Source organism: Vidua macroura, chromosome 2 (assembly GCF_024509145.1).
Source record: "Vidua macroura isolate BioBank_ID:100142 chromosome 2, ASM2450914v1, whole genome shotgun sequence".
In the NCBI taxonomy this organism is placed as follows: domain Eukaryota; kingdom Metazoa; phylum Chordata; class Aves; order Passeriformes; family Viduidae; genus Vidua; species Vidua macroura.
In genome coordinates this window covers 5859460-5874260 of record NC_071572.1, presented here as the reverse complement: position 1 = coordinate 5874260, position 14801 = coordinate 5859460, and the positions used below count along the sequence as shown (strand labels likewise).

Genomic DNA, 14801 nt, shown 5'->3' with positions numbered 1-14801 from the left:
GTGCAGATTAAGCACCTATTTCTATTAAGTTTTGCAGTGATTACGAAACATCTTGTGTAATTTGAGGCAACACTGAATGCACTTTTCCAGGAAGCTTTTTACTGAAAAACCTAGCAGTGAGCTGTAAAAACAGCAGCTGTATCTCAGCCAGATCAATACTTGTATCATTTCAAAGTTCAGGGCTCTGGTTGTAACAATCATCCCATTAGAGCAAAACACAGGTTTTCATTAAAAATTGATTCTAAGCCTCAGAGACAAGAAACAAGATTTTGGTAAGATTGTAACTGATGGACATTTGTGTTTGCACACAGCATAAAACAAGATCACAAACTGCCTGGTGCAGCCTCCCTGTGACTGCCCAAAGCACAGGGCTGCTCAGCACAGTGAAGGAATTCATGCACTCAACATTTATTTCTCATTTTCAGACACTTACCACCAGCTCCAAAGTTGACAACATACTGAGAGAACAAGGCATCCAGCTCATCATACTGCACCAGGGCATCCTCAAACTGCTGCAGCATCTCAAAGACAAAGGCCAGCTCTTCCTTTTGGCACACAAGCAATACAGGGAACATGTCACTGACATTATTTATGTCTGGTACTACAGCCTGTCCTCATCTATCCACAGAGCTCCAGGAACTACTTTTTCTAATTTTCATTTCACACGTATAGAAAAACCTGCCATTGAAGCAGCTTTCTTCCCAACACAGGGAGGTCCACAAAAGAAGATTAAATCATACAGCTCTGCCAGTAAATTCTGATGTGTATCCAGATCCTGATTCACTACAAGATATTGCTCATAGATCTATTAAAAGTTTGAATTTAAATAAATAAGTGAATAAATGCTGAAGACTCATCTCCCATAATAGTACTGATGATTTCCTCTCAGTTTACACTGTGAAGGCATCAATTGCAGTGCATCATAAAAGGGTTTTTTGTACACAAAGCCAAACTGCTAAGTAGAAAAGGCCTCAAAATAAGATATATCCTATGCAAAAGATAGCACATGCAGTCAAAGGAGACATGAGGATGCAGTGGAGTAGACATCAGCATTGTACAGGAACCAGAAAATTCCAAAGGAATCAAGATCTTTAATTCTATAAAACAAGAGGTTCTTGCTTTTCTCTAAACCAGCTAAAACAAAATTGTGTTTATAACTACATAAAAAATAGAATTCATGGCACTCTCTATATGGATTACTTCAAAACACTTTTCTCAACATCACCTCCATAAATACTGATAACAATCTGAACAAAGAAAACAGCAGCATTCATATTAAAACCAATTCCAAGTTTGAGTGTGTATGCACAGTAACAGGACATTTACCCCAAATTCAAGATCAACTACTAAAACACTTTTTAGATGCAATTTGTTTGCTTCAATTGAGATTCATAAAATTTTGACAAGCCTGAAGAGATTCTGCTTTTTTCACAGCAGGAAGCTGAATTACTGCATTACCTGTATTAAAAGGTAACTCAAACCTGCTGCAAACAGGATCCAAAAATGCTGCTTTTAAATCAGTCTCCATAATTCCTGCCACAGCCCTCAAAGAATGATCAGAACATTAAAAGTACCAGAAACCCAGCCACAACAAAAAAAGCACCATTTTTAAAACTAGGACTCAAGTATTTTCTTCAATATCAAGAGACTCTTACCTGGACCATGAAATACTCGCAGAAGCTCCACCCTGGCTCCGTCCTTTTCTCTCTCAGAGTTCTCATGTCATCTTCAAACTTGCCTAAGTTTTTGGTAAAGGACATGAGAAGCAATGTCCTGAGTTTGGTCAGGAAGGCATTCCAAGATTCCTGAGAACGGGAAGAGTCTTTCAAAGGGTCAGAAAGTACCACACATCTGTAAAGAGATTGATAAAACTCTATTTGAGGAGGAAAACACATAATTCACATATAAATGCCCAGCTGAATACTGTGAATTCATGACAAATTCAGAATGAACAATATTTAGTTTTTCATTCCATATTACTCAGAAGAAAAAAAACTAGATGAGGGTTGTTTGTTTGTTTGGAGGCAGCTATGTTGGGGTTTTGTTGTTTTTTTTTTTTTTTTGGCTGGTGCTTGGTAGCTTTTAAAAAACTTTGTCATGTGATATAGTTTATGAGAAGAGTTAAGTATTTTACCCAGATTGAGTACTCTAAAGCTTTTATTTTTTTTGAAGCAAATAATGGATATCTTTTTCTAACTACTTAAATATAAGTAATGCTGTAGCTAACCTAGAAAAGAAAAGTCTGTCTAGCAATACAAATCAGCAGAACAGCAAATATAGCTACTCCTGGTAAAGATTATACAAAATCAGGATCTATTTGATCACATATAGTCAGCCTTTCCTAACTCACTTTAAATAATCATCCATAATAGATTCCTGAAATATCTCAATCTGGTTTTACACATGCTATGTGTTAAAACTTCCTCTGCTTTTCTCAGAAAATAAACAGATCCCATTAATTTACAAATAAATTGACTTTTCAGAGCATCTTCCTTCCTCAGTTTTTCTATCACAATTTATTAACATCCAAAAAACTAATGATATCTCTAAAGACAGGAAAATCTCTCATCAAAGTAAAACACTATTTCTGATTAGAAAATCCTATTTCATTAAAGTTGGCTTTAATGAAAGCAAGAACAGTTTCTTACATGCATTACTATTTCCTTAGAATAAGAACATCTGAAGAAACTGGCCTTATGTCAATTATCTCAGAGTGGAAAGGTGATTAAGTGAACAGCAGAAAGTACAATGGCAAAACATAAGCCCTATTGGCTTCATATTCCCTACTCACCTCGCTCCCATTACCTGCAACTCTGGTAAGACTTTTGCAAGCAACTAAGCAAACAAAAAACCCTGAAGGTCTAAAAGCTGATTAACATCACACTGTTCCCCTTAAACCTCTCTAAGCCAGGAGGAGATACTTGAAATTTATTTGACACACATTTCAAAGCTGCCACAAACCCAGGAAAACTGAAAATAAAATTTCTCACTTTATTCTTTGTGCCAGCCTTCTTCAAAGCACAGTTCTTACAGAGCCACCAGTCTGAATGCTGGACATCAAGGGAAGTCTTTAAATGAACAAGGAATGTCTTGCATATGGAGCTGAGTTTATAAATCAGCACACTGGTCAAAAGATGAAAATGTTTGCAAGCCCAAGAATGCTTACCTGTCACTTTGCTTGTTACAGAAGTCATTCCTTATTTTATCTACTATAGAGGTTCGGGGAAGGATATTGGTTTTGTTCTTTTTCTTGGCATCACTCTCAACCACCACAATCAGCCAGTCCACGGAGCTGTGAGCTTTGAGAACGTTCTGCCACTTGGTGATGTCATCCTTGACTGTGGTTTTGTACACTTCCGTGTCCTGGGATGAGAAGTGGTGAATCATCAAACCAAACAGACATTCTGAACAATTTCAAAAGGCAAGTTTTGTTCCAAAAGAAGGCAAACAGAAAGACATATCAAATGGAATTAGTGACAGTAAGTTCACTTACTGGAAAAAATCAAGTAAGGTAAAGCATAGTAAAATTCTAGTGTTTTAATTTAATTAATTTCTAATATTTTGGTTTACAGCAAATATAGTACTTGGTACATTATTATTCTTTACATGACTGAAATTTTTAAACATCATTTAAGCTCTTTATTTTACACTTTCTGGAGCTTTACAATAAAAACATGTTTGAAATTACAAAGCTGAACTGTTTTATTCTCACATAGTAACAGAAGTGTGATATTTCCACCTTCTGCACTGCTCAAATCTCAACCTGTTTAAAAGCTTTTCCATTAAAAAGAAATTTAAAAAAGCAGAACCATTGTTTGTAATTATTTTGCTTCTGGGTTGGTGTCACACAGATAAATTCAGATAATTCTTAAGGCTGTTCTGGATTCTTTTTGACTGGTCACAGATCAGATACCACCTGTGACCTTCAAGTGGATAATTAATTCACAACAGAGGCAAACCAAAAGGCAGTGAACTGGAGATAAACAGGATTAAGACATTCCAAATCTTGCCCAGTTAAATTGCTGACATCCACCAGTACCAGAAGATGGAACTAAAGAAAAAAAAAAGCGTATCTTAGGTTTCGGTGCAGTAACAGATCATAACTGAACTATCCTGGCCACACTTCTGTCTTACAAAGAAAATGCGCAGTCCACTGCAGTATCCTGGGGGTTTTTGTGACAAAGTACTGAAAACAAGTTATTCAAATGTCTGTCCTCTTAGTGTCAAGTAACATTACAAACAGATACTGCTTACGGCCAGAAGTGCTCAAACTAAGTTTTGTTTCCAGCAATATATCAGGTATGCATGCTTATGCAACCCAGACTTAATTGTTTAACTTTCTGCTTGTGCTGTCTGTTATTTTCATTTGCTTTTCAGGCTTATGTGAACAATTTAATTTTTAAATTTGAGTTTTTCCAAGTACTTACACAACATTCTGTCCAATAAATATGAAGGAAGGGAAAAGTCAAAAGGGCTTTATTCCCCTCTTTGGGTAGTAGCTCCTCTTTAAACTGAACGAAGTTGGATTCCAGGTGAATCATCTTCGGAGCACGGCCATAAGACCTACAGAGTTTAAAAACTGAAATTAGTGGACAGAATAGAAAAATGAACATGTTTTGTGGGGAAGAGAAATAAACTGAAACATTCTGGCACTGGAAACCCACAAACTACATACACTCACTGCAGTTGGTATAAAGTCAACTAAAATTTAGTATTGCTTGAAATGAGATAAAAGTTCCTTTTTGAAGAACAGCAGCTAGAAGCTCTTCAGCTTTCTTTCAGTAAAAGATTTTCTCTATTTCTAGGACAAGTAGAAAACACCAAATAAGAGAATTCCCTCAAATTTTTTTCCAATCACAAAACATTCAAATACATTAGATGTATTTCTGAAGGGAAATACATCTAATTCCATGTGAGTTCTACCTATATTCTCATTGAGAAGAAAGCATATCACTTTTAGAACACAGCTGCCAAACTACATCAAAGCATAACAAGACAAACCCACAAACCACAAAATCAGGAAGAGAAACACAGCATTACTATCATTTTCTTTAGGCAAAGTTGAAGGGTTGAAAAGATCATCCTGAAGTGCACAACATTCACTTTATTATCTAATTTCTTCAATTTCTTCGAGTCAGTTGCTCCATTCAACTCATTCAATACACATTTACCCAGGTCAAAACCAGACATTGAAACAGCATCACAGAATAAAATGTAAGTTTACCTCCTCCATTCCATGGGTTCTCTAGGAAGCTGCTGAGAAAGTGTAGGGTATAAGGAAGTAAATAAATTCTGATCTCCAGCACCTGAAAATGAAAGGCATTAATATATTAGAAAGTATATTAATATGCTATTCTACTAATGGTCTGCTGTTATTAAGAACATTTAATTTTGTCTGCTATGTGGAAACTGGAGTCCAGCACTAAACTAGAGTTTTTTAAATCACTCTCAAGACCTAATAAAACACTTTTAAGCAGACACTGTTACAAACTTCCTACTGTGATTTTCCACAGAGCTACATAATCCGTATACCAAAGAGAGTACCATAAAGCTGATCCAGCTCCAAAAACAAAACAAGCAGTTCCTTAGCTGGAGTCATTGCTTTTTTTTAAAAAAGTATACTTAAAAATATTCCAGAATTTAGACTTCCTAAAGCAGAAGACTGGGTAGAGAGTGGTTCCCATCATTCTGTAGCTGGGCCTACGCAAAGAAAATCTGGTTTAGCACATGTTCTATGTTTTACTGGATATGATTCCTCTCTCCTCATTTTCTGGGACTGTTGTTAATACAAAACACCTCCCTGACTACCACGCTGTTCTTCAGAAACATGAGGTCTGTTAACACAGTGCAGGTCCCAGACAACTACATTAAATACAACACCACTGCAGGAGCTACTTATATACAAGTCAGAACAAAATGTAGTGTCTACCACATGAAAAAAATGTATTACCAGTAACCTTTCGACAATAATTCTTAAATTCTCTTAGGTTCAGGAAGGATATGACAAGGACAATATATTAATTAAGATTTTAACAGCCGTATAGGCAATTCTGCTATTTCCTGGTGGTTTTCCTTTTCACAATCATTCTGCACACCAGAACAGGAAGATCTTCTCATCTTCCTGTGGAACTGGAAGCTGCAGCTGAAGAAGTACCTGACATCCTTTCTTCTCACTCCCACCCCCCAATCTCACATCTAGGCACAAAGCCAGGCATTGCCTCCACCTTCCTTTAGCATTCTTTAATTCATCTTAGAAATCCTTTTCTAGTCCACTCTCCTTTCCCCAGTTTTCCCATATATATTATTATTCTCACATATAGTACTTTGATTACCAGCACTAGCATAATTCTATCACCACACAATGAAGTATATTAAAAAATTACAAGTCTGATTAAGTGGAAGAACAAGCAAAACCAGCTCTTCTGATGCCTGACCACATTAGCTATTATTCAACAATGCAATTTTATAAAATAGCTAAAAAATAAAACAAAACCAATTAGTACTTTACCCGTTTCTCCAGAAAAGTACCTTATGCTTGATCCTTCACCTTCATCCCATCTGAATTAAGTGTACCATACCACATGCTATTTAAGATCACAAACAAATGCCCTGAATGAATACTGAAACAAGTGTTAGTCATAGTATTAATGCTGTTTTATACCAAGCTACACCTCTGTGAGCCAAGCCGAGAACAGTCTATTGATTTGCAACTCATTACTGCCCACAGAGAGTGAAACATGGCTCAGTGACTTAGCAGCAGCACGATGACCACATCAAAATGAGAGCCTGTGAGCTCCAAATCTGCTGGAAAGAACAAGCCACATATTTTATCTCTGGAGCATAGCAAAGTATTTTTTCTACACTGCACCTAAAAATTTAATGTATGCCACAAAAATATTCCAAAATTCAACGTCTTAAGTAAAAAAGACTGCTACTGAATACAGAGGAACTAAAGGATGTGTAAGCACCCTGCTATTCAGACAGACACATCACATTATCAGCTTAAAACGGGTATATTCATTTTAAAACCAGTCAGCTTTTCCTCCTGCACTGGTTTTGAGGGCATATCAAATACACATAAGAGTGTGTTTTATGATCAAGGCAACAAAGCCCTCTAGGATTAGAAGAAAAGTGAGAACAGACCTTCAATCTGAAATACATTGGCTGTCTTTGAACACAGACCAAAGCTGCTACCACATATTTCCAACATCCAAAGTGCTGCAGCATTTCATGTTCTGCTCAACTGGACCCTGTATCTACTGTAATCAGCATGTTTGAGCTGATCAAGCCAAGAACACTAAAATGAAGTTATCAGCAGGCAACACCAGCACAGCACCGACATGGGACCAGCACTGATACCAGTAAGTATAGCAAGGAATTGTTAGGGCTGCCAGACTGGCAAGATGCACAATAAATTGTGAACTGGGTGGTACTAGGCTGCAGGGAGGGAGGGGAGCACCTCACAGCATGTAGAAAAGAGCACAACCTGCACAAATAAGAGAACAGAAAGCCCCAAAAGATCACTGTTTCTGGAATGGTGCTGAACAAGATTCCTATGGCTCAAGAGACCTCAAGCATGGCAGAAGTCTCATTCTCTCATTCTCTTCTCTTCTCTATATATATGCCTCTGATGCCTCAGTAGTTGGTGTATCTATGATCTACTTTCCAAAATATTAAAAAAAAGGAAAAAAATAAGATGGAAAATAAAGAAGAAATAAAGGAGAGAATACAAACACCACCACTACAGGAATTTTTGCTTGTATCTGACTGAATTATATGAATTTAGAATGAAACATTCCTAAACCCTAAGTAACCCTAGAATTTAAACTTAGAACAAACTCAAAAAGTCTGCACAAAAATCTGAGAATTGCTTCAAAGATTTTGTTGTAGGACTTTTTTGTCATTTTTTGCGAGTTGGTAAGGAGGTTGTTTTGTTTGAGGTGTTTTGGAAAAAGAAAAAAAAAAAAAAAAAAAAACAACAAAAAAAGATGATTACTCAACCATATCACAGCAAATTCATTTCAGTGGACTGGTCTCAACACTAAGACCCAAGCAAAACCATTCTATGGCTGTCAGTAATGGGGCCAGAGTGTAAATGATTATCAGACACAACTGAAAAGGACAAGGAAGGATGTGCATATATGGGAAGGAAAAGTAATTCTTGAATCCTATCATAATTAAAATCAAGAAGCCTTCTAGAGAAGGGTTTTCATCTTTCAGAACCTACAGGCAAGTAAGACCAAAATATCCCATAGAGATGATAACTAGGGAGTAACATTAGAGTCTGATAACCTCCTGGAACACCTAGCTCAGCTTTTAAACCATGTATGTCTGAATGAATGTCTGAATTGACCTGAAAGTTAACAGACACCCCACAAACACAGAAAGAACACAGTAACTCTTCCAGTGATACCACACCAAGTACAGGGTGCTTCAGCACATGAAGTGGTAACACACAACAACTGAAAGCAGTAATGTTCAAGTGACATACATTAAAAAGAAAGACCCCAGGAGAAAGAGAAGAACAAAGCAACTGTTTCCTTTCTTTCTACGTGACAGAGTTCAAAGGGTAGGGCCTTCACCACTTAACTAAACACTTCACGTGCTGTGGGCGGAGAATGGATCGAGAGCAGCCCTGAGGAGAGGGAATCGGGGGTGTTGGTTGAGGAGGAGCTCAGCATGGCCAGGCCACGTGCACTGACAGCACAGAAAGGCAAAAGTGTCCTGGGCTGCATCCAAAGCACCGTGGGCAGCAGGGGAGGGGGGAATTCTGCCCCTCTGCCCCACTCAGGTGAGACCCCACCTGCAGAGCTGCCTCCAGCCCTGGGGCCCACAACATGAGAGCGACATAAACCAGTTGGAGTGGGACCAGAAGAGGGACACAAAGATACTCAGAGTGCTGGGATACCACTGCTATGGAGAGAGGCTGAGAGAGGGGCTTGTTCAGCCTGGAGAAGAGACCTTAGAGCCCCTTCCAGTGCCTAAAGGGCTCCAAGAGAGCTGGTGAGGGACTTTGTACAAGGGCCTGGAGTGACAGAACAAGGGGCAATGGCTTTAAGCTGAAAGAGGGAAGATTTAGACATCAGGATGAAATTCTTCCCTGTGAGGGTGGGCAGGCCCTGGCACAGGGTGCCCAGAGAAGCTGTAGCTGCCCCATCCCTGGAAGTGTTCAAGGTCAGGCTGGATGGGGCTTGGAGCAACTTGGGATAGTGTAAGGTGTCCCTGCTCATGGCAGGGGTTTGGAACAGGACGATCTTTAAAGTCTTTTCCAATCCAAACAATTCTGTGATTCTTTCCTCCTTGTCTTTCTTCCTGACATTTTGGTAGATCAAATCAGTGCAGCCTTCTTCCCTTCCCTCTTTCCCTATCTAGGACACTTGTTCTACTCTAAATTTGTACAGGAACAATGAAAACCGAATGACCACCTAACCAGGGCTTCCAAGGGGAACACGCACTCTTTGTAGCAGCTATCTAACACCAAAGAACCATAAAATATTGACATTTTTTTTAGGCATACCTGCCTAAAACCACCAAAATCCCCAATAATCTCTTTTTTCCTAACAGTTTCCAAACTTCTTAGATGCTTAGAGGCTTTGTCGCTACGGTATCTAAATATACCACAGTGATTTTTTTTTTTCCTCTAGAGGAAATTATCCTAACCCACTAACTACACAAGCAGTTTAAAACAAAAACTCCTGAGGTCAGATGACTAAAGAAGACAAATATTTTCCTTTGATACCAATGACAAGCCCAGTCAACTGAGATAAAAGGCTTTGAATACCTTTAAAACAACACAGAGCCAAGATTACACTTCATAGTTTTGTTTGGGTTTTATCTCCAAGTATCACGCACAGCTAAACTTTCTGATCCCACTTATTTTTCCACTAGTAAGAAGTTCTATTATGGATCTTTTTTCTTACATCACTAGCCTATAAGAAGTGGATCTACCTGAAGTTTTGGCAAGTTTTTATATTTACATCTTTTAAAGGTCCTCCTCTCTCCCAACTCAAATTCATATTCAAAAGGAGGTCTAAAAACCAAAACATAACACAGCTTAATTGCTATATAAAAACCATAGCTGATTCACTAGAAGAAAATCCTTTTAGCAAAACTCCACTGCTGTGCTTCTGAATCTGTAAACCAGGTTAAAACTAACAAGTATATGGCACTTCTTCTCATGACAAATGTAATCAAATATTTAAGCACAGAATAATTTATCAACTACACAACAGTGATGACTTACAATGCAGGCAGGAGTTCTGGTTGAGAACAGGGAAAATGAATTTATAGGATATAGCTGTTAAATGGTCTCACTAGCAGCAAATCATTCTAATCACTTGGGCTACATCCCATTTCTTGCTGGCACATTTTTTTATTACATCTACCTACTAGTAAAAAAAGAACTTTTTAATCAAGCTCCTCTAGTCCCAGAACAATATCCTTAACTGCAAGTATTTATTTTCACCACAAAAAGATGCAAAATTCTTCCCTTTCCCTCCCCACCCCTTACTTTTATTAATCTTTCTGTTCCTGCTGTAGATAATTGCAAACATTTTCTATTCTTGGGCCTACAAAGCATTTGCTGATGGTTTTTCTGTTGCTGTATCACAGCACATTTTGAACAGGGACCAGATAAAAATGATGCACACCATTCTCTCCAAATATATATAAAGTCCATTGTGCTAAAACAGATTATTGACAGTGAGAGCAAACATGCAAACACACAATATAAACAGACAGTAGACAATATAAACAGATACTAGGAGCTGATAATGGAATATTCCACAACTGCATGAAGATAATTACAAAAGAACAGCTTGTTAGGAAAGCTCTGAAAAACCTAATAATTACTTCATTTTGCAGAATTGCCTTTAGTCTTCAGCCTCCCCTTCGTATGGATAGAGCTAATAATTTAAGTGCAAATCAGCTACATAAGGATGAGTTCTTTGGCTGATATATATGTGCAACAACATTATACTGAAGCTCCAAAGATTTTCACAAAGTTTCAAATAGGACTCCAGAGAAGGAAACAACATTGTTTGGGTTTCAATCTGCACTGGCTAAGAGATTTTGTAAAGTCAACATTTTACAGAAACTACTCAATTTCAAGATGTTTGATGCAAACACTCAACTTGCCTCTGCAAAAAAAAAAAAAAAAAAAAATTAATGAAGCTAAAAATAATCCTTCTACAGCAGTGAGAAAGCTGTAAGATGACTCAAAAACACTTTGTAAGCTTACCAGGTCTGGTAGCAATGCAGATAAATTGCTACAAATGAGTTGAGAGCTCACAAAGTAACCAGCCAGAGAGAGCAGAACCACAGCTGGACAGCAAAACTCCCCAGTGGCTTTGCAATCTAGTAAGATGCAAAGTGTAAAAAATATGGCTCAAATTAATTTGGAATTGAGTCATCATGGCACTCAGTCCTACCTGACAAGAGTGATTTAACACTCAAGGGTTCTGCCATACTGAGAAAAGGGAAAACACATAAAGGAACAGCAACTTTCTGCGAATACACTGCTTATCCCACACTTAGCAAATATGGTTGTCTGTACGCCTAGAGAAAGAGTCTCCAGAAGTTTGTCATGCCTTGCCAAATTCTATGAATCTAAAAACTCTCTGTTAAAACTACAGGTGTTTCCAGTGATGCAAACACAATAGAAACAAGGTTAATTCACTTAGACACAGCTTTTGAGGGCAAAATAATCAAGTTACAGCACTAACATGAAAAACGTACTGACAAAAACTGCATTTGCAACTGGCATCAGATGTCCAAGACACGTGGAACCTGCCATTTTTTCCCATAGGCCAAAGCCTGCACACAGAGTGCTGAGTTCAGGGTTGTGCCAATACAGCAAATAACTACTGTTACAATACAGACTAACTCATTGATTTGAAAGCATAACTCTCTTTGCCAAAGAAGCATTCCTTTCAGAGCACTGTCAAATTTATTTCAAGTAGGTAAAAACATTAGTTTACAAAACAACTCTGGTATGCACAGTGTTGAAAAGAAGTTTCAGTACAAACAAAACTCCCTCTTCAGTTCTCTCTTATTAAGAACAAACCCTAAGAGTTAACAGGAGTTATATTTCATGATGCAAAAGTTCACCTGACAGAGATTAATCTGAATCTTGTAGCAAAAGGAAATCTGTTCTGAAAAGCACCCTCATTTAACCTTCACTCTTACTTCATATTATCAGAACCCAGCCATCCTCTCACAGGTCTGGTTTTCCCCAACGTGCCCCTCCTGGGTGGAACACCTACCCCAGACAACTCCAACTGCCTGAAACTGGAACCACAGACAAAAGATAAACTGTGTTTGTTGGGCAGTTTCTAACACCATGGCTTTTAATGTTTTTTGCAATAAACCAGCACCAAGTCAATCCTTGCACTGGAAGGCCAAGCCTCACCTCTCTATAAATCTCTGGCAATATAATGCTTAGAGGAGCTTCCCTTCAGCTAAGTCATTACTGGTGAATGCATTTATTTGAAATACTACAGTCTCTAAGTACCCCACTTCTCTGAACAGAGGAAAAGAGAAACTAAAGAAGTTACAGTAAAATGCATTCCCCCATTGAAATAAAATGTTTTGGTTTAAAATGTAGCAAGTCACCCTAACTACATTCACCAGAGGGGTAATCTCTGAGCACTTTTGCTGAATTAACTTTAACTCCTGAGTTAGGCTGTCTCAGACCAAGCCATTCCAGTCCATACCAGTAAAGATACTGCTGTTGTGTTTGTCCAGGGCACTAGAAATGATTCCCTCAGTCCAGGAGTGAGGCATACAAGTGACAAGCAATGCTCACCTCCCATCTCATTCATAAGTCTGCTGCTACCATACTGGATGGGGAAAAGAACAAAACATTTTACAGCCACAATGTATGCTCACTCACCACACAAAATTAATACTGTTTTCAATATCAGACAACTGGGCTTGATTGAAATCTGGTTAAATTTTGTGTTTGGAAGATTGAAAATTTCCTTGTACAAAGAGACCAGAGTTCTTTTCAGCACCCACTAACACAAAACCCAGGGTTTTACCCTGAGGTGAAACTTGGTGAACTTCAACAGACTAAAATGTTACTTATATCATAGAGGAACAGTGAAGACTGACCTGCACCACCAAGTCCCCCTGCTACATACATGGAGACTCTCCAATGCTGAACACACATAAAGCCAGAAAATCTAAAAAGCAAGCCCCCACAGCCTGAACAGCAGCATTAACACCAGCAAACTATATCCTCCAGATGTTTCTGATATGCACATTTTTTCTGACTTTAAATCTGAAGTGAAATGGATTTCAAAATTCTTGAAATAGGTGAGTAGAGAAGATTCAGTACAGATCCTGTTCACTTCAGCTTATGAACTGCATTCAAAAAAAAGGAAAAATGTTTAAGACAGAAAAAAGCACATTTATAAAATAGTCTGGACAAAATATATACACACAGAGTTCCACAATTATACAGCTACAAGGTTACAGTTGGATACTTTCTATAAGTAAGGTCTAAGACCTTAATCACCAATAAATTCTTACTCCATAATAAGACAACACAGAACAGTGAAACAAGTTTCTATTTCACAGGCACATAAAGCATTCCCAGTGTTCCAGTGATAAAAGTGCAAATATGTATTTTGTTATATCATCAGCAGAGATATTTCTGACTAAGACCAGCCACTGGCTATCTTTTGTTAAAGAAGAAGCAGCAGAATTCTCTATGCTGATCTCATTCACTTTACCTTTTTTATTAACAACATTAGGGATGTAGTTAGAATAAAAAAGACTATTCCAGTTGGAAGGAACCTACCAGGATCATCTGGTCCAACCACATGACCACTTCAGGGCTGACCAGAAGTTACAGCACGTTAAGGGCACTGTCCAAATATCTCTTAGACACTGACTAGGGACAGACTTAGACACCTCTCTAAGGAGCCTCTTCCAGTGCTTGACTCCTCTCCTGTTAAAGAAATGCTTCCTAAGGCCCAGCCTAGTCCACGTGCTTCGAGTGCACCCCTCTATACCTGTAAGAGCAGGAGGGATCATGTTTTACATCAGGACCACCTGCCTGTCTCTAATACCTGAAAGAACTAATTCATCGCTGGAAGCAGGGGATCCCGTTTTGGTTAACTAAACCGTCTCAGGGATGGAACCAAAGCACAGCAGCTGAAGATTAAAGTATAATGTCAGTGGCAATGCATCAGTGGGATCGCCGCAGAGGATGCCTCCTCGCAACTTCCCTTAGCACCAGCAAAGCCACACAAAGCTCGCTGGCAGGAAGTTTGGGGTTCACGATTTATTCTCATATCTCACCCTCTTCCCCTAAACACCTCTGAGCACGACATTCGGCTTGTTATTTACTACAGAAACAACCCCAAGTTTGCCCACTGCCATCAGAAAGGGAGGGAAGCGGTGAAGAGGCAAACCCCGCCATCAGATCCCTTTTGAAGGCGCCCTGTCCCTACCCGGGGCTGCGGGAGCCCCCCAAAACCAGCCACCCCCTCCTGCTTTCCCCCGGGCCCGAAGGGGGCACCGGCCGGACCCCCAGCCCCCACAGCAGCGGCGGCGGCGACACTCACAGGTCACGATGGGCTTGTTCTCCATGGTGTAGATCACGGGGGGCTTCTCCCTGCCCTCCTCCTCCTCGGCGGGGTCCATGAGCGGGCGGGGTCGTCAGCCCCGGCTCCCCCGCCCGCCCGGCGCCATGGAAACACCGCCGGGGGGCTGGGACGGGACGGGACAGGCCGGGCCGGGCCGGGGGTGGTGCTGCCGCTGCCGCCCCCCCCCCCCCGCCTCCCCCCACCCCC

General features: G+C 39.4%; 1 protein-coding gene across 1 annotated transcript in view; it reads right to left on the bottom strand.

Annotated features, from left to right (window-relative positions):
* TRAPPC10 (trafficking protein particle complex subunit 10) overlaps positions 1 to 14755 on the bottom strand; it is a 38110-nt gene extending 23355 nt beyond the window's left edge. The window contains exons 1-6 of the mRNA XM_054004415.1: positions 14574 to 14755; positions 5225 to 5306; positions 4428 to 4563; positions 3167 to 3363; positions 1656 to 1851; positions 434 to 545 (exon numbers count right to left, since the gene is read on the bottom strand). Coding sequence (XP_053860390.1) covers positions 434 to 545; positions 1656 to 1851; positions 3167 to 3363; positions 4428 to 4563; positions 5225 to 5306; positions 14574 to 14652 — 802 coding nt within the window. The 5' untranslated portion in view covers positions 14653 to 14755. The remainder of the gene's footprint in view (positions 1 to 433; positions 546 to 1655; positions 1852 to 3166; positions 3364 to 4427; positions 4564 to 5224; positions 5307 to 14573) is intronic.
* Positions 14756 to 14801: the final 46 nt, after the last annotated feature.